Consider the following 23,115-nt stretch of genomic DNA (forward strand, 5'->3'; position numbering starts at 1 on the left):
GTTCATTGGGGGCCATTTTCTTGCAGTCAAACCATGGGAGCCATATTTTAAAGCTTCCGAGGCCAAACTAACTTCTGTTGCGGTTTGGGTGAGGCTCCCTGAATTGCCAATTGAATTTTATGATACATCTGTGCTTAAGGAGATTGGAAGTGTCATAGGGCCGGTACTAAGGATAGATTCTTACACAGCCTCTGAAACTAGAGGTGATTATGCGAGGCTGTGTGTTTAGATAGATTTAGAGAAGCCATTCATAAATTCAATCCGGGTGGGGAGACTAGTGCAAGGCGTTTTGTATGAAGGCATATCCTCCTTATGCTTTTGCTATGGAAGAATTGGGCATAAACAGGAAAACTGTAGCTATTATGTGAAGCAAAATGTTAAGGGGGTGATGGACAAGTTACTCCTAAAACTAACGAAACTAACGAAATTAGGGAGGAGGCTCAATTCGATTCCAAGTATGGGCCTTGGATGGTGGTTACGAGGAGAAAAAGTGCCAACAGGTTAGGTAGAGCTAGTGGGCCAACTAAAACCAACCAGATAGCTCAAATAAAAGAGAAGGGCAATTCAGACCATTTACAAGCACGTGCCTTGGAGGCAGAAGGAGAAAGTCTTGAGAAGTCAAATCCCAGTGATTTAGCTAATCTAGGAACTGAAATCACACGTGTTGTAGCAGCCCAAAACCCGCAGCATACCCTCGGGATGGAGAAAGATTGCAAGATGGGGAGTGCAAAGATTATCCAAATAAGGATTTTCAACAAGGCCTGAGGCAGCATTTTGAGGGGAAAGGTAAGGCTTTACTCAAAAATAAGTCTAAGGGTAACAAAGGGTTGGGGATTAAGGGTACGAAAAATTTGAAGAGCTCTAAAAGCCAATTACGTCTTTCCTTCTGTACTAGGGACAAGGGTAGTCCACTTGAAAATGGAGGGACTTTTGGTAGGGATGACCTCAATGCCAAGAACGGGATGGGCCATATGGTTCAGGAATAGAGCAATTGTGATTCCAAACGAGATAATAGCCTAGATAAGGGCGGCGCCGACAGAAACTCTGGGTTGGTTCGAGGCAAAGCTGGGGTATGCTTGGAAACATTTGTTCACCATCACTCCAGTGAGCATCAGATCAGGGAAGCTTCCTCTAGACCACAATGCATGGAGCCTCACGCCCAACCCGTGGTGGAAATTCTACGCAGACGTGTCAGAGATATTGTTGGAAACAGCGAAGGAATTGAGCAAGCAAAGGCGGCCATCAGTCATGCCACACTGGGACGAATCTAGGTGGATCATACAAGAGAGGAAGCTAGTGGATTTCAGGGGAATGGCCACAGCTCATTGGGGAAAGGATCCTACCTTGAAGCTGATTTAGCTTATGGCTTTGGTGCAAAGGTGCGAGGTACTCTTGAACTGCAGAGAGGAGATTTCGGGTATTCTGAAACACATGATAATTTGGAAGCCGGAATAGGGGGTGTCTAAAGACCTATTAAGGAGGATGGGTTGGAGTATGGTAGACACAACCTCGATGAATGCTAACCCGTCAGAGATAGAGGTACCCTTAGGTCAGTTTGTCAATATGAACATTCTACTCTGGAATTGTAGAGGAGCTTTGAATGCTGATTTCAAAAGAAGAATTTTGAAATGGCTATAAATCATCGTCCATCTATTTTGGTGGTTATGGAGACAATAGTGGGTGGAGATAGAGCAGCGAAAATAATAGAGGGGCTGCCTTTTGATGGGTTTATAACTACAGATACTATTGGCTATGCTAGAGGATTATGGATGCTTTGGAAAACATAAGATGTTGAAGTGCTTCGCTTTTCTTCCATGGAGTAGGAGATTCATGCATCTGTTAAGGTGCGTTCTTTTAATTTTACCTAGCTTATTTTTGCAATTTATGCTAGTTCTAGGTTAGTGGAAAGAAGAATTTTATGGGATAACCTTAAAACTGTGGCTCATCTCCACAATTTACCTTGGCTCATGTTGGGTGACTTTAATGAAGTACTATGTGGGGAGGATAAATTTGGGGGGGGGGGGGGAATCAAGTTAATTTGAACAAAGCCCTAGAGTTTAAGGAATGCTTGGATGAATGCAATATGCTAGATTTAGGCTTTGCGAGTCCCAAGTTTACTTGGAAAAACCGTAGGCCAATTTCTAATCTTATTTTGGAAAGAATAGATAGATGCTTTGCTAACCCTGTTTGGCGTCTTCTTTACCCAGAAGCCATAGTGACACACCTGCCTAGAACCTTCTCGGATCACTGTCCAGTTCTAATTGAGTTGTGTAGGGCTACTGTGAATCAATGGAATAAGCCCTTTCGCTTCCAAACGATGTGGCTTCTACATCAGGATTTTTTGAGCGTAGTGCAACAAGCTTGGACAGAGAATAGAATTTTGAAGGAAGCAATTTTGGATTTTGTTGATAGAGTCAGAAGGTGGAATACATAAGTTTTTGGGAATTTATTTGCAAGAAAAATGAGGGTGTTAGCTAGATTTAATGGTGCTCAAAAAGCCTTAGCTAATCATCTTAATGAGTTTCTTTTGGAGTTAGAAAATCTGTTAATTTCAGAGTATTCCCTAATTCTTTTGCAAGAAGAGGAGTTTTGGGCTCTTAAATCCAGACTTAACGCAAATACCTTTGGGGATCGGAACACTTCCTTTTTTCATGTCTCCACTTTAGTGAGGCGGCATAGAAATAAGATAAGATGTGTTAAGGATGATTCTAGGAATTGGCTGACTGGGGAGGATGAAATTAAGGAACATATTAGGGCTGGTTTTAAGAAGCTATATACCACAGAGAATAATATATCCTTCATGACTTCGGATGTCTCAAATTTCTCTTGTTGTTTTCTGGAAGAGGAAGATAGAGACAAAATTGATGGTGTAGTGACAGATGAGGAGATTAGATTAGGTTTATGGGCTCTCAAGCCTTTTAAGGCTCCAGGACCTGACGGGCTTCATGCAGGCTTTTACCAACACTTCTCACCAGATGTTAAGAATTCTGTATGTATGGAGATTAAACAAATTTTTGCTCGAGGAGTTGTGCCAAGTTATCTAAATGAGACATTAATCTCCTTGATTCCCAAATGCCAAAATCCAGAGTCTTTGAACAACTATAGGCCCATTAGCTTATGTAATTCGGTTTATAAAATTGTTTCGAAGATTATAGTTGGCGCATCAGACCCCATCTTAGCAAGTTAATTTCGCCAATGCAAACGGCCTTTGTTCTTGGTCATAGGGGCACTGATAATGTACTTATCGCTCAAGAGTTGTTCTATGCTTTGGATAGGAAGAAAGGAAAAATCGACTACATGGCTGTATAGTTGGATTTGGAAAAAGCATATGACCGTTTGGAATGGAGCTTCATCCATAGAGTGCTTCATGCCTTCCATTTTCCCCCAAAGTTATCAAGGATTATCATAGGATGTGTCACGTCTACAAGCACTTCCATTTTGGTTAATAGGGGTGCCTTGGAGTCCTTTGAATCAACGAGGGGCATAAGACAAGGGGATCCTTTGTCCCCGTATCTTTTTATTTTATGCATGGAATATTTGGGACACCTCATTGAACAAAAATGTGTGGATGGTGATTGGGTCCCTTTGAAGGCTTCAAAGAATCACTTGGGCTTCTCCCATCTTCTTTTTGCGGATGATATCATCCTATTCAGCAAAGAGGATCCCCGTGCTTGTGATGCAATGATGGAAGTGCTGGAGAAATTTTGTTATGAAGCTGGACAAAGAATCAGCCAGGACAAATCACGAGTATATTTTTCTCCGAATGTCAATGATGAGTTGAAAGAGGAAGTGTGTGAGAGATTAGGGATCCGAGAGACACATAACATTGGGAAATATCTTGTTTTTCCACTTAGGGATAGAGGGACCTCTAGAAATCCTTATAATTTCATCGCGAAGAGGGTTATGAATAAGCTTGCTGAGTGGAAAGCAAAATTCCTCTCCTTCACTAGTTGGGCTGTTCTCATTAAATCAGTCATGTCTGCTATCCCTAATTATGTGATGCAAGGGGTAGCGTTGCTAGTACATGTCTGTGAGAAACTGGATAAAATTAATAGGGACTTTTTATGGGGCTCTACTAATGAAAAGAGGAGGATGCACATGGTGGGTTGGAATAAAATTGTTAAATCCAAGGAAGAAGGAGGTTTATGGATACAAGAGGCTAGAGCAAAAAATATAGCCTTGTTGTCAAAACTAAATTGGAGAATGTATCAAGAGCAAGATGCTCCGTGGGCAAAAGTAATCCTCAACAAATATTAATCCTCATCGAAAGTGAGATCGAAAGATTTGGAGAAACTCCCTTCTTCTCCAAATTGGAAAGCTATCAATCTCGGATTTCCCACCTTAAAGAAAGGAATTTTCTGGGGAATAGGTAATGGCACAGGAGTTAGTGTGTGGTTAGATAATTGGATTAATGGTGATTCCCTTAGGGCCATGATCGAAGGTCCTCTAAGGCAGGAGGAGCAATTCATGAAGGTGGCTAATTTAAGATGTGGCCATGATTGGAATTGGGAGTGTATTTCTTTCGAACTCCCCAAGTGTTTCAAAAATAGGATTAGAGCAGTCCCAATACGATTGTTTGGGGATGGAAAAGATACTATCATGTGGAAGTACTCTAAGGATGGGGATTTCTCCACAAAATCGGCTTATCAACTTGCTAACCAAGGAGAGATCTTAGACACTCAATTTCATGGGAAGTGGATATGAAAATTGGACATTTTACCTGAGATTACCAACTTTCTTTGGTTATGCATGCATGGTAGCATCCCTGTGAGAGATGTCTTGGCATCATAGGGTATTAACTGTGATAGGGTCTGCCCATTGTGCAAATGCCAAGATGAAACCATTTTGCACCTTCTTCGGGATTGTGGAGTTGCCCGAGAATTTTGGAGAAAATTGGAGGCCCCTCCCTCACTTGTAAGTTCTTTTACTGAAAATTTAGATAGTTGGTTGAAAATGAACCGTTTGAGCACGGTGGGGCATAAATGTGTAGTCCTTTGGTCCATGTTGTTCTTGTTTGCTATATGGTCCTTATGGAGAAATCGAAACAATGTTGTTTTTGATAACACCATTCCAAATCCATTTTTAGATAGAGTTTGCACTAGCCAAGCTAAGGAATGCTTTTATTGTGTCAGCAAAGTTAAGAACTTAGCATCCAAAATTGCCATCTCAGTCAGCTGGACTAAACCTTCATCAAGTTGGCATAAGTTAAATACTGATGGTGCATCCCTCGGTAACCCAGGTAAGGCTGGTGGTGGAGGCCTTATTCGAAATAGTCAAGGGAATTGGATAAAAGGTTTTTTGAGATCTATTGGGTTTACGACTAGTGTGATGGTTGAGTTGTGGGCATTGAGAGATGGCCTATATTTAGCCATTCAGCTGGGCATAAATTTTCTTGAAGTGGAACTTGAAGCCAAGGTAATGGTGGAGATGATTAACAACAATCATTGCTCTAACAAAAAACACTCCCCTCTGTTACATGATTGCAGGTCCCTCTTGGCAAGGCTCACGTAGGTTCAGGTGGTCCATGTTTTTAGAGAGGCTAATAAATGCGCCGATTTTTTGGCTAGGAGGGGTTACTCTATGAGGGAAGAATTTGTTATTTTTGATGCCCCACCCTCTGTTGATTTAGTTAATTTGCTTGTATCTGATGTAAATGGTCGATCTGACCTTAGGCTTGTAGCCACAACATTGGCCTCTGTGGCCAGTTTGTAATGTTGCTTTGGGTTGTTTTGTTTCTTTATAATCAAGCCTTTTAACAAAAAAAGAAAAGAAAAAGAAAGTGTTTATGTACTGTGCATGAGAGAGAAAGTGAGAAATCCAAAGAGAGCTCACATTAAAGAAATCCAAAGAGAGATAGAGACAGTGAAGAAATCCAGTGTGAGAGAGGGAGAGATACTAGTAGTGGTTGTTGGTGGTGTGTGTTGGAGGTTAGAACCGTGGAGAGGTAGCAGTGGGCAGCTCGTATCCCTATGGCCCGTAAGAATGATTTTTTTTTTTTAAATTCTTTTTCTTCGTATTTACCATTTGAATTCTGGAATTGTTAAAGGAGAAAGGGGTTTTCTATTTGGAGGGGCCATGGGCTGAACTGTTGAAAATGGGCCTATGGGTATATTTTTCTTTATCAATTTAATTTCTTAGGGATTTTTCTGGACTAAGCGTTTGTTTGGATTGAAATGAAAAATGAAAAATATTTTACTATTCAGCTTATTTTTTTTACTATTCATGGCCCTATTGCATTTTTTGACACTGTTCATAACTTCACTATACTATTTTAACTAACTTTTACCTTTATTTGCAGTATTTTCAACATTAATTTTTTAGTTTCAGCAAAATAAGTTGTATACAAACACATCATAATTCAAAACTTTGAGGAATTATAAATTTGTAATTCCAAACACTTATATGAAATATAAGTGGGTCGAGTTGAGCTAGGCAGATTTGTGAATCTACTAACTTGCACCTAACTCGATTAACCATAAATTTTTTTTTTTTTGAGAATTCAATCCAACTTACCAAACCCTAAAAATCAATCCAACCTAGCGGATTGTGTTGAATCAGGTTAGTTTTAGAGGATTGATGGATTGAGTGCACACTCTAGATAGTGATCATATGATGAGCTTGTGATGAATGCTTAATGTGGTAGGAGGATGATGAGTGCTGTGATGAATGGCTGCTATACGATGAATGGATGTGATGCAATACAATAATAACAAGTTGGATCAGCTGTGGTGTAATGCTAGAGCGTGCTGTTCAGGCCAACACTCAGTGAGTTACGGGGAGTATATCAAATCCTAAAATGGGCTTGGACCAGAAATCTACCGCAAAAACTGGGCCCAACTCGGTTTAAACTTTTAAACTTAAAACGTGGTTGGTTTTGCTGCAAAAGTTAGAGAGATACAACAGTGTCAGTGAGAGCACGTAAAGCCATTTCTTCCCTCCCTTCCTATTGAAAATTTCGAATCCACAACCGAGAGATTCTCTCATACTCGGAGCAAGAACTTTTCGCGCCAAATCTTCATCCCTAGGGTTTCGCTGCGTCTCATCATTCACAATAATTTCTCTCCTCCTTTTCTTCGATCCAAACAAGCTCAACTAAACCAAAACAAAAATTCAGAATTTCTTTTTCTGCTTTCAGCAACAAATCTCAGAGACAGACAGAGAGAGTGTTTCAGAGGTAAAAACCGCTTGAATTCTCTACTTCCTTCTAGTGCTTTCGGATTTTTTGTTTCGTTGTTGATCGTACAGGAAGTTCTTGACCGTATATTCCGCCACATTCGCAGAATTTCAAAGCTTTCTTTTAGTGTTTCATAATTATTTTCAGAGCTTGAAGTACGATATTAGCTGAGAATCATAGTCAGTTCACTTGTATTTTGATCTTTTAATTTCATTTTGCTAATACTTTGTTGTTCATCCGCGAATTTAATGAATCTGGTGATCCTCATTTTTTTTTTGTATGAATTTTCAGAAATAATTCTGAGCATTTGATTGAGAAGCAAGGGCGTTGAATTTTCGGTGCACAATTTTCTGTGAAGTTTTCAGGTATAGCTTTAAATTCTGAGAAAATGTAGGAAAAGAAAATAGTTTGAACTCCTGAAGCATGGATTATTTGCCGTTTAGGACCTGAAAAAAAAAAAAAATATATATATATATATATATATATATATATATATATATATATATATATATATATAAATTGCTCATTTAATAGAATACAGCTGCTCTCTGGCTGCTTTGTTGAGTCCACTTTCCCTTTTTGTTCAGTTTAGAATTGACGACGAATTTGAATCAGATTTTATTTTTCTATATATATATATCCACAACTCACTGAGATTAATTTTCACATTGTCATCATAGGACAATATCCCTAACGATCTTCCCTGAATAAGGAATCTCCAGCTTGATTGATCCGAGGGCGTTCTGAGGTATTTTCATGTCGATTGTTTTTCCATTGCATTCTGTTATTTATTTTAGTTCTCTTCAACTATAATTTTCTAATCTTTTAATAATAATAATAATAATAATAAATCGTAGATTGATTCAAAACCTTTTATGGAGAAGAAAAGCAAATTGTTTGCTTAGAAATTCTGCTAATGTCCGCATATGTGATACATTCAATTTTGAGACTTATTGGTTGTGGTTTGGGTTTGTTTAACCTGATAATGCTAAGGGTATAATTATTTATAGTTAGACTTGCTTTAATTAAAATTGTTACCAATGTCAGTTATAGTGGATCAGGTTTCATTGAGATAGAAAAAAGCTTTAAAAGGAATTAGTTACCTTCAAACAAGTGAGACTTTAGTTGTCATTTTCCAAAGTATGGTTGTGGAAGGCCATATGGATTGTTCTTGGGAAGATATCTTTTTGGAGAATTCATATGTGAAGAAAGTCTTCTAGTTAAATTCTTATAATTTACATAAATAAAATTTTCAAATGTGTTCAAGCTCATATGTTTCCTCCCTTTTGTACAAGCAAGATGAAGGGTGCAGTCATGGTTTCAACCCACGTGTATGTGTAACTTACCAATATTAAAAAAAAAAAAAAAACATTAATAAAATCTGGAAGTTCATGGATGATGTTTGTTTCTGGTCAAATTGTGTATTATAGTAAAAATGGAATTTTCTGTGATGGAGGAGGCACTACTACTTCTCATGTGAAGTTTAGTAGGGGTAAATGAAGGTGGAGACATGTTTTTCATTTAGAATTATATACAACTGTGGCATTGCATATGATTTCAAGTTCTATGCCGGCCTAGAATTTGGGGAAAAGAAATTGCAATCAGAGTTCATCTTTGCTGAAGTTCTTTCCTAAAACACCTCAATACATCATGTACTTATATGCATGCATGATTTGCAATTTCTGAATTTTCTGGTGGAATTTTGTGAGCCTTAAAATCTGTTTTTATCCTGACATTGCAAGTTATTACTGAGTTTGAGAGGCTCTAAATCTAAATTTTGTAATTTAGGCACATAATAAAAATAAAATAAAATGAAAGAACAAAAAAAAAATCCAGTGACCTACTTGTTGACCAAAAACAGTCCTGCAGCAATTTGATTTTCTTGCATCTTTTTAATTTAAGTGCTCAACTGTCTAGCATTGACGGCTACAAATTCTAAATGTGTTATTGTGTCCACTTCTATGATGAACCTTTAAGTGGATGAACACCTCCTTGTAGTTGTTACCATGGCTGTTTTATGCTGTTCCCATGTTTGCAATCAAAGACATTGATGATTAAAGCTCGCTTTAGTGGGACATAGCTTTTGCTTTTCTTTGCATATTATGAAACAACACTTGCTGGCTCTCTTGTGGAACTTAGAATAGGAGGGGCATAACTTTTATTTGAAGATCTCCCCTGTTTTTATTTATTTATTTATTTTAAATTCTTAACAGGTCATATGAATCCCCATATATGGCACTAACTTAAAGATTATATTTGACAGTTGAAATGAGATGCAATGCGTGCTGGCGAGAACTGGAAGGGCGAGCCATTTCCACCACATGTGGTCACCTTTTATGTATCTGGGTGCATGAAGAAAATTTACCTTTTGTTCTTATTTTTCCTTTTGGCACTTTTGCATAACATTTCCTTAACAGTGTAAAAGGCACAGATGATGCCAGCAAGATCCTCAGTAATGATGGAGCGTGTCCCATTTGTGACCAAGTGCTATCTAAAAGGTAATATCTTAATGTGGTTTCAATATTTTATTCTTCATAAAATCAATTGCTTAAATGAAGCATCTGCACAGGCATAGTTACTGAATAGACTGAGTTAGGTCATCTTTAGGAATTAGTGGCCCAGTCTAGATTTATTTTCCCTTAGTAACATGTTCGAGGAATTCAATGGGAACCACAAAGAGCATGCTGCAATATCATTACATTTTTCATTGATAATAAGTAACTAGCTTATCATTAGGAGTGTCATGGACTGCTTATTCTTGTTTCCAACTTACATATGTATAATCTTATTTCCTCTTACCTTATTATGGTTTTGCACTTGTCAGTCTTATGAAACCTTTGGATATCAATCCAAATGATGAATGGACAAATGTAAGCAATCGTATCTCTGTAATTTTTTTGTCTATGTACACCTGTTCCGAACCTCTCAATCTCTTTATTCACTATTTGATGAATTCCAACCAAGCTTCTCACTCTTCCTTTCCCTTTTTCCTTGTTTACCAATTGCTCGTTGCTAATGTTTTCAATATATTCTGTTGCAGATGGCCATGGTCGGAATGTCTCCACAGATATGTATCCTTTGATCAAAATTTTCCAATAATGAGAAAGAGTTGCATGTCTTGTAAAATGTTATTGAGGATATGTTGGCTATGCATCTTTCCTTAAACAAACTCAGTGATGAAAAGTTCATACAGAAGTGTGATGTTCTATATCGGGCAAAAGGAATTGGAATGGCAGTGCAAGATGAACAGAATAGTTGCTCAGTGCCGGCAGAAATGTGAAGCAATGCAAGAAAAGTTCACAGAAAAGCTGGAACAGGTGCATACTGCATACCAGAAAATGGCTAAGAGGTGCCAAATGATGGAGCAAGAGATTGAGAGCTTGTCAAAGGACAAGCAGGAGCTCCAGGATAAATTCTCAGAGAAATCCAGGCCAGTCTATTATTACATTGTCTTTGCCCAATGTTACCAATTATTGATACTGTATTTAGGTAATTTGGTATTTGACCTTATACAAAATATTATTTTAATACCAGGCAGAAGAGAAAACTAGATGAAATGTATGACCAATTGAGGGGTGAGTACGAGTCAGTCAAACGAGCAGCCATCCAACCTGCAGCCAACTTTTATTCAAGAAATGAGCCTGATTTGTTTGCTAACCCTGCCAACATGATGGATAATAGAGACCCTATTAGAAAAGGTAATTCCTTTTTTTTTTAATAAAATTTTTTATTGTCACCAGAAAAGAAATCTTCTTACTTTTGACGAATGAAAACTGAATTGATCAAAACATAGCACAACAAGTTGCATTAGCAACAAACACAAACCTAGGTCCAGATTACCCAACAAAAAAAAAAATGCCAAACTGACCCCAAAACCCAGAGCAAACCCAAGCTAAAAACAAGAAGCAGCAAAGAGCAGTTTCCCCCTGGAACAAGAACAAGCAAGAAGTCAGAAAAAATGAAGCTTGACCCACAACTAAAACTTTACAAATAAAACCAAGCCTAACATCAACTATCAAAGAGTAAAGACATCAAAAAGGTATCACCAAAGACTGCAGAAAACTCTATTTTGAATGGTGTTTCCAGCATTCTTGCACAAGACAATCTGCCTCTTACATCAAAAGCACTTTTTGCACCAGTTGGCCTTTGGAGCATATTCTTCTCCATTGATTCTAGCATTCCAATCAGTCATAGGTGATAGATTACTCCAGACTAAGCAAAGATTATGTGATCTCTTGCATCCATTCTGCTGCACAAGCAAAATACAGCAGATACTTGAGCAGCACATCTAAGTAGATTCTCTAAATGCGACAAAGAACACCAGAAAAGAAGTTTTCTTATAATATTTGAAAATATTCACTTTTCATTGCATTTTTGCTTAAATATCTCGAAAATTGGTTGACTTATTTCTTGCAGATCGGTCGCTTTTCACTCCTGACACTCCAGGGCCTAGAGAGGATGTATGGCCAGCGAGACAGAATAGCTCAAACTCGGGTCCCTTTGATATCTCTGTCGGCTCACCAGTGAAACAACCAGTCATCTCAGTGGATGCTGGGACCAGAAGGGTTGCTGCACACCCTGTTTTTGGAGCTGGAGCTGGAGCTGGAGCTGGAGCTAGTAACCACCCCTCAATGACTTTAAGGAACTTGATACTCTCCCCAATTAAGAGGCCTCAGCTCTCTCGTAACCGCCCTCAGATGTTCACGTAAGTGTTTGATTTCAATCTGCCAAGTGTTACTTTGATACCTACTTCTGACATTTAATGAATTCTATGTTTTATAGGTTTTAAGCCTGAAGTTGAGGGACTTGCCATTTGCCAGATCTGAGAGGTGTTGGATAATCTGTTTCAATCATTGTCCTCATTTTGACCCAAAAAGGAAAAAAACAAAAATGTATAGTTGCAAAAGAAACATGAACCAGCATATAATGTTCTATTGCAGTTTCTGTTTCCTTTGCTGATATGCTATGTAGAGTATTGTGAGCTTCCTTTGGGTTAAGCAGCTGCCTGTCAATTAGAAATGTTGATTGATCTCCAAACATTTGGGGAGAGTCTGGACACCGTAGGCAATAATTTGATCTCTAATCATGGGCAGCAGTCTCCCTTTACGATTCTTTTAGTCAATAAGTTCTACAACATTTTAATACTTTATGTTCCCCAGTTATTGGGGTGATATTAATGATGCACTCCATTTTGTCTAATTGTACAAGGAAAACTCTAGGGACACCCAAATTCATGTGTAATGCTCCATTTGTCTTGAAGTAAAATATTTTTTGAAAAATGTTTTCTCATTTTCAGATGTTTGTTTGTAGGTGAAATATGATCAAAGATTAAACTTGTAAAATATTTTCCGTTGATTGAAAAATGATTTATAAAAAGTTGTAAAATGTTTTTACCTTTAAAATATTGATAAAATATTTTACAAAATCACAAAGGCTTCTCTCACCCTATATGGTAGCTAGGTCACTAGTCCAGTGGATTGGGTAGCTAGTGCTAGCGGTTAAGCGGCAGAAGTCGCTACTCTGACGACTGGTGTCGAGGGTCCAGTCATTGGAGACACTGTTTTTTACAAGAGTTGCCAGATATTCAATAAACAAAGCCACCATTCTAGCCACTTGTGTTGGCAGTCCAGTGGTTGTAGACACCACTTTAACAATGGTTGTCGAAACCACCGTTCCTCTAGCACTAATAGGTCCAATGGCTAAGCTATCGATTTTGGTGGTTTGTTTGAAAAATTTTACTTGTCATACTAAACATCTAAAATATTTTTTTGAAAATGCTCTACATGTAAAATTTTTTATCTATAATTTTACATTTGAATATATTATTTCAAAACAAGCAGAATGTAAGTGTCAACTTGTGATTAGTGTACTCAAATCCACTTTTTCACTAAATACTTTTGATGGTCTCATGTGCAAGTGTTGTAATCTAATTACAAATTGACATTTAAACATATTGTAGCATACTCTTAAATTGAGATATGTTTAGAGTTCTTCACCCCTTTTTACTTATTCATTCTCTATTTGTCCTTCCTGCTTATGTCATTTGTATCATGTACCCACTTTCTTCCCCCCCCCCCCCCCCCCCCCCCCCCCACTTCCGCTGTGCTTTGTATTTGGTAGGTAATGGTTTCTTTTTTAGGTGATTTGAACAATTTGAGTGTTTGATTTTCCATCAAAACCGAGTGCCAAAAATTAGCATTTTTAGGGCTGCATACGTGATACAAATAGCGTTAAAAAAGAAGCAGCAGTTTTTCATTACATTGAGCAGAGGGTGAATTAGGTTGGGACTGACCTAGCAAACTAACTGTAACGCTAATTAAAAAAATAAAAGAGATGTACATGAATTTGATCAAAAGCAGCCCAGATTATCAAATGTCTGAAATTGCAACAATTTTTCAACCAACCATCATGTGCCATCTAAAATCTAAATTCCGAAATATGTAGTTCTTACAGCGAAACAATACCCACTTGCTATTTGAGCTAGAACTCATGGGCCCCCTTTTCTTTCGTTCTTGTTTTCTTAAGTTTTGTTTTTAATCCCAGCATCAAATTGTTAGGGTAGGAATTTCTTCAGAAGTATCGGTAGCATATTTGTTCAATTGCATATTTCTCATGCAACCCCATCACGTTAATGCATAGGATACCTTGCAGAGACTCAAAAACTGTACAAACCAACTAGCTGCAAACACTATCCTTGGTTTTATAGCATTTGATAGATTGAAGTTTAAAACTCATGAAAGTTTGATTGTACTATTTGATTTGTCTTTATACATTATTTGGTTTCTTCAAAAATTCCAAGTAATTGTATTGGACTGAATGCAACATTTCATGGTTCTTCAACCTACAGATTTACTGGGATTTTTTTTTTCCTGGATGGCACATTCATCAATTAAAGGAGACAATTTCATTATGAATATAAAAACTCAACATCAATAATCAAATCCATTTAACACAAAGAAAAAAAAAATTATTTTTCATTTTTAAATTTACTAGAGTAAGAGCAAACTGAATAAATTTTCATGTCAGACATGGTAGATGTGGCAAGGCTCCAAGGTCCAGACAATGCCACAGAGATCAGCCCTAATTTACAGAAAAACAACTCAAAGTCCAGATTTTAATGTTTCAAAAAAGCAGCCTCACGTTGAAGGGGGTGCCTACTGCCTAACTAAAGCATCTTTCCATCTCAAGAGGGAACTAAAATTGGCCCAATATTGTCCACTAGAGGAATATTAACAGAGTCAGGACTATATACCGTGCAATGACTCCAATCATGTGAAGAAAGGCCAGATCTATGGGATTAAAACAGATTTCTCTTAGCAATCTAGGATTCTTGTATTGCTATGTACTTGTAGCTTAGGTCTCCAACCCATGTTTTAGTCTTGCATATGCAACGCATGTTTCTGTGTATAGTTCTGTGATAATAATTGGTGAGGCAAAAATACTTTCAGAATTGGGGCTTTAGAAGATATTTCAATGGTATCCTCATTTTGGACAGAATAGCAAACATGAGAACCATCAATGTATATCACACCCTCTTTAGAGAACCATGTGGTCTCAATACACTGATCAGATTTGATTAATCCATGCACCAAACTAGAGGCTGCTCCAGGAGAAATTGGTTCTCTTACCATATACTGGAGATCCTGAGATAAAATGGGCATTGGAAATCCACCAGCTGAGAGCATTGCAGCAGTAGAACCAGAAGCTGTTGAAACTCTGAGACCACTTGATCGACAGTTTACCAAAGGGGAAAATGGCCGGTTCTCCCTCTTAATTCTGCAGATACACATTTCTTTTTAATTATTTTGGCAGAGAGAGAAAGGAAAAAAGGTGTTTTTTTTTTCCTGGGCCCCCCCCCCCCCCCCCCAATGGTACCCTTACTTGAATGAGAACCGAGAGAGTGTTGCTGGACATGGATGTGCAATTAAGATATCATTAAGAGCATATGTTGACAGCAGTTGTGACTTTACATGTACTGATATCCTTGATAATTTGGAAGGAACCTTACGACCCTCAAGGATGTCATCAAGTACCTGAAAGAAAGTACTAACATGTATATAACATAGCCAGAAATTTGCCTGTCATCGAAAGATATTTGTGCTTTAAGCTGAAAAACAATGCAGAATTTTCAAAATCTGAATCTACAATCTGAGGTCCAATTCTGCCATGAATATATTGATGACTCCAGATATTCAAACATAGGTATAAGAAGCTTTTTAAGTATTAACGGGAAAAGGTAGAAATGTTGATTCTAACTAATGAAGCATATTTATGTAAGTGTCTTATCTATGGAAGTGGCATATAGGCATGAGACCTCCTCCTCCTATAAGAGCAAGGTGCAAGGTGAGGTTGTGAGTTCAAGACCTAGTGAGCAAGTTAATTTAATATTAATAATTATTATTACCATTATTATTATTTTTACAGTGCCTTAGTGTTCATCTTTGTTCAGAAATATATGACTTGAACACAAGACATACCTATCTCTATGGATGCCTTAAACACAATACTGCATGCCATTGCAGTTAACACTAACCTCCTTTGAAGCAAATTAAACTAAAAATTTGAACATACATTAAAGTTCGTATTGAAGCTTCATTATTCCCTTAAAAGCTGCTTCCAATGTACTCTAAAACAAGGGAGATGAAATACCAATTATATTTCGTCAAAGCAGTGAGCTTGTCTTACCTGTTGAAAGTTGTTGACTGTTGCTGCACAAAGATGGCCTGTGCTTCTATTAGCATCAAACTCGTTGCTAAACTGTTCCACCTATACCAAAGAAAACATGTCAAATAAAATTTCCTCATAGGGATAGATCCCTGCCCCGGAAATTGTTCTGTTTATTTGAGAATGACAAAGAGAACCCATGGAAACACATACTTGATATGAAGGTAGCTTAAGCAGAATCAAACTAACCTCTTCAATTTGTGTGGGATCAGAATTCACTCCGACAACTGGAATTGAATCATCCATGAAATGGCTGGCCTGCAAAAGAGTGCCATCACCACCAACTGTAATAACCAGGTCCACGTTACAGATAGGCTGTGATAGATTGTTCCGTAATATGGGTTCCCAATCAACTGGCTTTTGTTGCAGAACATTCTGACAAAATTTTATGGCATTCATGTGCTCCTTACGCCTGTTCTCCAGGTGATGTAAAATCTGCAATGTCTTCAAAAGTAACTAAATCACAATGCTGAAAGAAATTGACAAAAACACTAAAATATAAGGTGAGACAAAAGAGAACATAGCTAAACCAGAAAGTTCACAAAAATCAAGCATAACATTGATCTCCTAACCACAAGTTTCTCAATCAAGAGAATGGGTATCAAGCAAGTTTTGAAACTTGAGCTTTGAATATACATTCTTGAAGCACTGAAAATGCACCCACCACAACAAAGAAAAAAAAAATGCTGGTGTGCAAGCCAATATATGTCAAAACTTTAAACTGTAGAAAGTTTAGAAATGGTCATCCTCATATCACATTTTCCATAATTTAAAATTTTTAATTATTGACATGAAAGGACTATTGTTCCAGAGGCCGATTAGCATTGTGGTCAGGTTCATGGGGATAAGGGTTCCACTAATCATCCAAATAAATGAAGCCTTGAAACCAAATTAAAAATAAGTAAATTTCTATGTTAGAATGTAAAAAAATGATTTTGAAGAACAACATTTTCTTGGGGGCATCAATAAAGCATATAATATATTCAGAAATAGTGGTAGCGTGGGTCTAAGGGGGCACTTGGGATATTACTGTCTTAAATTTAGAGCACTAAATTATTGGAAGCAAAGAGTTTAACCGAGTTGTTAGAACCTATCCATTAGGTGTCGCAAGCAAATCCTGAGTCTAAGTTTCACTCAACTAGCAGGCACACAGTTCTAACAAATGGCTTTTAGGAATCAGTTTTCAAACAAATAAATACACAATTCTGATCTAGAGACAGAAACTAGATCAAAAGGGTTTTTTTTTTTTTTTTTTGATAAGTAACACCAGGTCCTATTTTTTACTAGGTAAGTGAAACAAATTTTCAAATAACGAAGTAAAACTCATATACCCGGAGAGTAAATCAGAGCTACTCTGAAAGAATTACATTCCCAAATTTAAAAGATCTAAAAAAATCAAGGAAAGACATGGACCATACACTGTCTAAAACAATCAACTAATGATCTAAAGAACTCAATAAGGGAGACTAAATTTCATGCCAAGGATGCTCAACATCATCGAAATCATACTTTTACTCTCCAAGTTGTCCACATGACTAACTTTCCATATATTTTTACATTTATGCTGAACAAACTTCCCTTGTCAACAAACGAATTGCTGAGTCACTTTTTTTGGCATTACCCATGTGACATCAAATAATGAGATCACAAATGACCAAACCTATCTTGGCACCGAACAATGAATATCGATAATTATGCTATTGTTTATTTCAATGATAAAATTTTCTAGCAAAATGTTTTCTTCGTTTTCCGGTGTTTGTTGCTATGGAAAATATTTCCTGAAGTTAACAGAAAATACAAAAGAGGCAGAGAATGTTGTTTACTTTTGAGAAGCGGAAATCACTTTCGGCCATTCCCTTTTGCTCTCACTCTCCTCCATTCCTTTGCGCCACCACCACTGCTACCACACTAACTTCAACATTATCACCACCAAGCCACCATTTCCCACATTCTCACACCGGCTTCACTGCAGCCATCACCCCCCACCCCCACCATCTCCACTATCATCATGCCTACAGGAAATATTAACGATTTTCCATGCAAGCCAAATGCTGGAGAATGATTTCGAGATCATTGCGAGATCATTGCAAGGTTGTAATCAAACTAAAGAAAACAAGTCTTGTGACAGACTGTTTTGATAGATTGGATAAGTGTGAATGGGCAACTGGGCATGTGCTAAGACTCACATGCGGTGATTAGTAGGTCAACTAGGCTACATAAGTGATTATGAGGCAGAATTACTTTGATCAAGAATTACTATGGTTCTGTGCGGGGAGGTTGGTGTACCAATGCAGTGAATGGGCCTTATGGGGTGAGCATGTGGAAATATATAATAAGGGGATGAAGAAGTGTGATGTGGTGGTATGCCTTTAAGAGAATCATTTCCTGAGTTATTCTAGATAGCAAGAAATAAGGAAGGTCTTAGTCATAGATTACATGGAATTCATAATGACCCAGTTTATTGGGCTTTGAATTTTATTAAAGTAGTGCAGGATTCTCTCAACCTTTTTGGAATTGCTCTACTCTGTTTCAATGCGAAGTCAAGGGGAGGATACAATCTGTTGGACGCTAGCTAGTAAGAAATGTTTTGAGGTGAGCTCTTACTATAGAGCTCTAGCCCCCGGTGGACCTGTAAAGTTTCCATGGAAGAGCATTTGGAAAACCAAGGTTCCTTAGCCTTCTTTGTTTGGGCTGCATCTTTGGGGAGAATTTTAAGGGTATGTTTGGTTGGGGTGAAAACAGGGAGGATGGAAAATAGGGAGAGGAAAATAGGGTAGAAAATGGCATTTTCTACCGTTTGGTTCAAGAGAAAAAACAAGAGAGACAGAAAATTAGGAGGAAAATAATTCCTCCGGGCCCACATTTTTTTATTCTCCCAATTTAGGAGGAAAATGGGGAGGAAAAGATGTTGAATGATGTAATTTACACAAATACACTCACTTTTTGCACTCACCTACTCCTCTCACTTTATAACAAGGAAATAATAGTCAATTTATATAAACTACATTTTCCATCCTCCCCTTTTCTTCTCCAACCAAATAAAAAAAATTTTCCACCCTCCCACTTTTTCACCCCTCCAACCAAACACACATAAGGGAAAGCAAATATTTTCTATCCTCTCACTAATTTTTCATCCTCCCACTTTTCCACCCCTCCAACCAACCGGACCCTAAGAGTGCATTATTGGAGGAGGAGATATATAATTTGGTGAGTTTTTGTTGTACATGTAAGAAAGACGGGGAGATGGTCCCTCATTTGCTTTTGCTTGTTCTTTTGTTAGAGAACTATGGGATACGGTTTTTGGGCTAATTTTTTGAGTTCATTCGTGATGCCTAATGATGTTGCAGATTTACTCACTAGTTGGAAAGGCCAAGTAGGAAGATGTAGAAACAACACAATTTCGAAGGCAATCCCTCATTGCTTGATGTGGTGCATATGGCGAGAAAGAAATGCTAGAAATTTTGAGTGTGAATGGTTTATCTTAGAACTAGAGTTGCAGAACACCATTGGAGTTGATGTTGGTGACAGGAGCATATCCTTTTGATAACTCATTAGATTTTATGGATCATTGTAATCTTAGAACTTAATGTGCTATTAATCTTGTATACTTATGGATTTTTTTTTCACATCAATAAAAAATTTATTAATTATAAAAAAAATAAAGTGATAATTAGGTGCCCTAATTGTAGATCCTCAGGTCCTTTTGGAGCATAGTGTAGATGTAGCTAGCACTTTCTCAGGTTGGGAACAAATGGTATCAGAGCTAACTTAGTAACACTATGTAGCTTGAGGGTAGGTCCTAACAAGGACATTCGAGGTTTAAATGGGAGAAAGATTGTGATATTCCATATTGTTTGAATTGGATTAGATTATGTAAGGGTATGTATTGCATGAGCGTATGTTGAATCTCACATCGGATGCATATTAGGTTGAATTGGGCTATATAAGCAATTACAAGGAGCCTTGTTATAGTGCAGATGTGGAGAAGGTATTTGGTATCAAATGATACCATGTCAGCGATATCAAAATCTAATAAGTGTAAGCATGTTAGCAAAAAATAACTAACCCACTAACAATTGAAAGATGTGCTCGTGGATAGATATTTTTGCACACGTTTCTCGTTTATTGGATTTTGATATAAATGACGTGGTATCATTTGATACAAAATACTTTTTCACAAATGTGACTAGAGTTTCCTAGGGTTGTGACAAAGTCATTTCTTGACAGAAATATTTTCAACAGAAACAAACTAAGTGATAATATATTCTTCTTACAAAGATGATCTTTTGTTGAAATCTTTCAGGACATTGCTATCCAAATGCTGAAAGAAACCATCCGAGACACCTTTGAAATTGAACCCCATATAGGTCCTAATGCTTTTACCATAAGTTCTATCACCGATAAACTACCACTAGTAACAAAAGCTTAAGATGTTAGGAAAGTGGGAAGTTAATCTTTATTATTCTAACACGCACTCTCATGTGCGGCCCCAGACTCTACTTTAATAAGTGGGGTGCAAGATGTGGAATTTTTAACTTTTTAAACGAGAGGTAGAGTGGAGATAATGTTCGAACTAAAGAAAACCTGCTTTGATAACATGATAAGCAACCACTAGTCCCAATAGTTTAAGTTGTAAATTTAATTATTAAATCATTACTAACAGTATCGAAAAAATACAAAGGTTTTTATCACAATTAGCTCAAATGACACTTCCTTCTTCTGTAAAAATGGGTGGCTTGTGAGGTTGTGGCTTGTGAGTTTAAAACCCATTAGGTGCATATATATATGGTTTAGAAGAAAGAATGGCCATGTGGCCCTAGGTATGTCAGATATTCCTGCCTTGCAAACTTTACGAGTAATAGTGGCCAAAAAAGAGAGCTGCAGCCTGCGGATAGTCTTTAAAGAAATAATCTCTCAAGCTCCATGGACATTTCCTAAAGAGACACAAGTCTATGGTGTAATTTGATAGCCAATGTATTGAGAGGAATTTTCTTTTGTTTGGGGAGGGGGTTCCAAAAAAAAAAAAAAATGCTATGAAGTTAGACAGTGATTATTATTATTTTTTGATAAGTTAGATTGCGATTATTATTATGTGATTATCTTTCATATTCTAGAATTTGTCTCCTTTGTCTCCTCCACTCTCTGCTTTTTCTTTTTCTCTCTTCATAATTATGTGTACGGCTCTTTCACCTAATCCTCCTATCATCAACCTCCTCCATCCGCCTGTCTCTATAACTCTAAACATCATCTTTGACTGTCTTTATCTGAACTCTAGACTCTAAACACTTGAGATCATGTTTTTGTGTAAACAACGCTTTTGGTTGATTGACCTTCTTGGCTGTTCACTGGTTTGGTTGACTGCTTTTTTTTGTGTTATTTTTGCACCACACGCCGATGACTTGAAAGTTAATGTTGGCAAAAGTGAGATTGTTCTAGTAGGTGAGGTAGGGAATCTTAATGCCTTGGCTTGTGTACTTTGATGTAGGGTGGTAGCCTGCCTATGACTTATTTGGTTATGCCACTGGGAGGGGGGGAATCCGATTATCGAAAAAATGAAGAAGAGACTTACTATAAGTTGTTGTCTGATCCTCCCACTGATGTGTTTCCTTGGAAGTGCATTTGATGTGCAAAGGTGCCTAAATGGGTGTCTTTTTATTATTATTTTTTTATGGATAGCAGCTACTGGTGGGATACTCACCATTGATAATCTAGTTAAATGAGGCCAGTCTCTAGTCAATAGGTGTTGCTTGTGTTGTTGTGATGGAGAACCTGTGGATCATTTTCTACTCCACTATAAGTTTTCTCACAATTTATGGATTGAAGTTTTTGAGGTGTTTGGGATTCAGTGGGTAATGTCCAAGATGGTTAGTTCTCTTCTTTTGCTTGGAGAAATGAGGTCAGTCCTTGGTTAATAAGTGCTGCTTATGTCATAGTGATGGGGAATCTGCGAATCATCTTCTACTCTATTGTAAGTGTTGCTTATGTCATAGTAATGGGGAATCTGTGAATCATCTTCTACTCTATTGTAAGTTCTCTACGCGTTATGGAGTAAAGTTTTTGAGGGTGTTTGAGATTCAGTGGGCAATACCAAGAATAGTTAGTTCCCTTCTTTTGCTTGGAAAAAATGAGGTCAGTCCTTGGTTAATAAGTGTTGCTTCTGTTGTAGTGATGGAGATTTTGTGGATCATCATGTACTCGATTGTAAGTTTTCTCACACTTTATGGAGAGGAGTTTCTGAGGTGTTTGGGATTCAATGGGTAATGTCGAAAACGTTTAGTTCTCTTCTTTTTTGCTAGGAGAAATTGGTTTGGAAAGCACCTGTCAACTATATGGAATATTGTCCTTGCATGTTTAACGTGTTTAGTTTGGAAGGAACATAATACTGTACCTTTGAAGACAATAAGAGACCCTTAGACCTCTTAAAATCTCATCTCTTTGGTACTTCGTTTCAGTGGACTCGTATTTGGGGTTTTACGCAATGTATTTCAATTTCTAAATTCTTACAATCTATTAGCTTTAGTTCTTGAACTTTTTGTATTTGTTTCTTCTTTAGAGTGTTCATCATCATGAACACGATATTTATTTATTTTAATAAATGTCTTATTACCTATTTAGCAATTTTGTTTTTATAAAAATACATTTTTACACACACATATATATGTATATATATAATCTAAAACAACAAAATATACAAGCCCAAAAAAATGAGTCCAACAACAAAAATTACCAATAATAAAACTAAAAAAAATAAATCCTAATCAACCAATTTTACCAAACAACTTGACCCTTTAAATATTTTTTAGTAAAATAATTTTGTTCTTACCCAGCATCAAAGGCAAAAAGCAGTTGGTTTTGAATAGAATGCTCTTAGAAACTAAACGAGGCATGGAGATTTAGCAGTGAAGTAAATATAGCAAGTATGACAAATTATCAAACAACTTGAGTGCTAAGGCAAATGCCGAAGCAATAGTTGGAAAAAGAAAATGAAAAAAGCATCAGACAAAGACTGAAGTGAATAAAAAGGAATGACCTGAGGGTTGGTGATCTGAGAATGAGCGTTTGTTTGGCGCAAGTCGAAGGGTTTCAACAGCAACAACAGTCGCTTCTTCGGCATCACAATCAAATGTTGCACAACGTTGAGAGTTGCTTTGAATACATACAAATACAAATACTAATGCTAATACGTTCTCATACTTATACTATCCCTGCCCTTCTTT

At 37.3% G+C, this 23,115-nt stretch overlaps 2 protein-coding genes across 12 annotated transcripts; one reads left to right on the top strand and one right to left on the bottom strand.

Annotated features, from left to right (window-relative positions):
- The first annotated feature begins 544 nt into the window (after positions 1–544).
- On the top strand, positions 545–12,283 carry LOC142640673 (E3 ubiquitin-protein ligase CCNB1IP1 homolog). Of its 8 annotated transcripts, none has more exons than XM_075814869.1 (12): positions 545–786; positions 896–1,844; positions 7,466–7,539; positions 7,855–7,922; positions 9,438–9,512; positions 9,600–9,672; positions 9,999–10,044; positions 10,215–10,245; positions 10,349–10,608; positions 10,713–10,872; positions 11,591–11,879; positions 11,957–12,283. In XM_075814869.1, the coding sequence occupies exons 5-12, from the start codon at positions 9,443–9,445 to the stop codon at positions 11,961–11,963; spliced, it is 936 nt and encodes a 311-aa protein (XP_075670984.1). In that variant the 5' UTR covers positions 545–786; positions 896–1,844; positions 7,466–7,539; positions 7,855–7,922; positions 9,438–9,442; the 3' UTR covers positions 11,964–12,283. The 8 variants fall into 8 exon arrangements, with proteins under 8 accessions (XP_075670984.1, XP_075670982.1, XP_075670988.1 ...); XM_075814870.1 differs by lacking the exons at positions 545–786; positions 896–1,844 and adding exons at positions 6,572–7,174; positions 7,281–7,353; XM_075814867.1 differs by having other exon boundaries at positions 545–1,844.
- On the bottom strand, positions 11,057–23,110 carry LOC142640672 (NADH kinase). 4 transcript variants are annotated; one of them, XM_075814866.1, is made up of 7 exons: positions 22,929–23,110; positions 16,088–16,342; positions 15,860–15,940; positions 15,056–15,207; positions 14,803–14,950; positions 11,291–11,423; positions 11,057–11,100 (listed from the first exon to the last, which is right to left on the bottom strand). In XM_075814866.1, the coding sequence occupies exons 1-6, from the start codon at positions 23,010–23,012 to the stop codon at positions 11,292–11,294; spliced, it is 852 nt and encodes a 283-aa protein (XP_075670981.1). In that variant the 5' UTR covers positions 23,013–23,110; the 3' UTR covers positions 11,057–11,100; position 11,291. The 4 variants fall into 4 exon arrangements, with proteins under 4 accessions (XP_075670981.1, XP_075670980.1, XP_075670979.1 ...); XM_075814865.1 differs by lacking the exon at positions 11,057–11,100 and having other exon boundaries at positions 11,203–11,423; XM_075814864.1 differs by lacking the exons at positions 11,057–11,100; positions 11,291–11,423 and having other exon boundaries at positions 14,120–14,950; positions 16,088–16,333.
- Positions 23,111–23,115: the final 5 nt, after the last annotated feature.

Source organism: Castanea sativa, chromosome 6, assembly GCF_040712315.1.
Source record: "Castanea sativa cultivar Marrone di Chiusa Pesio chromosome 6, ASM4071231v1".
NCBI classification, from domain to species: Eukaryota; Viridiplantae; Streptophyta; class Magnoliopsida; order Fagales; family Fagaceae; genus Castanea; species Castanea sativa.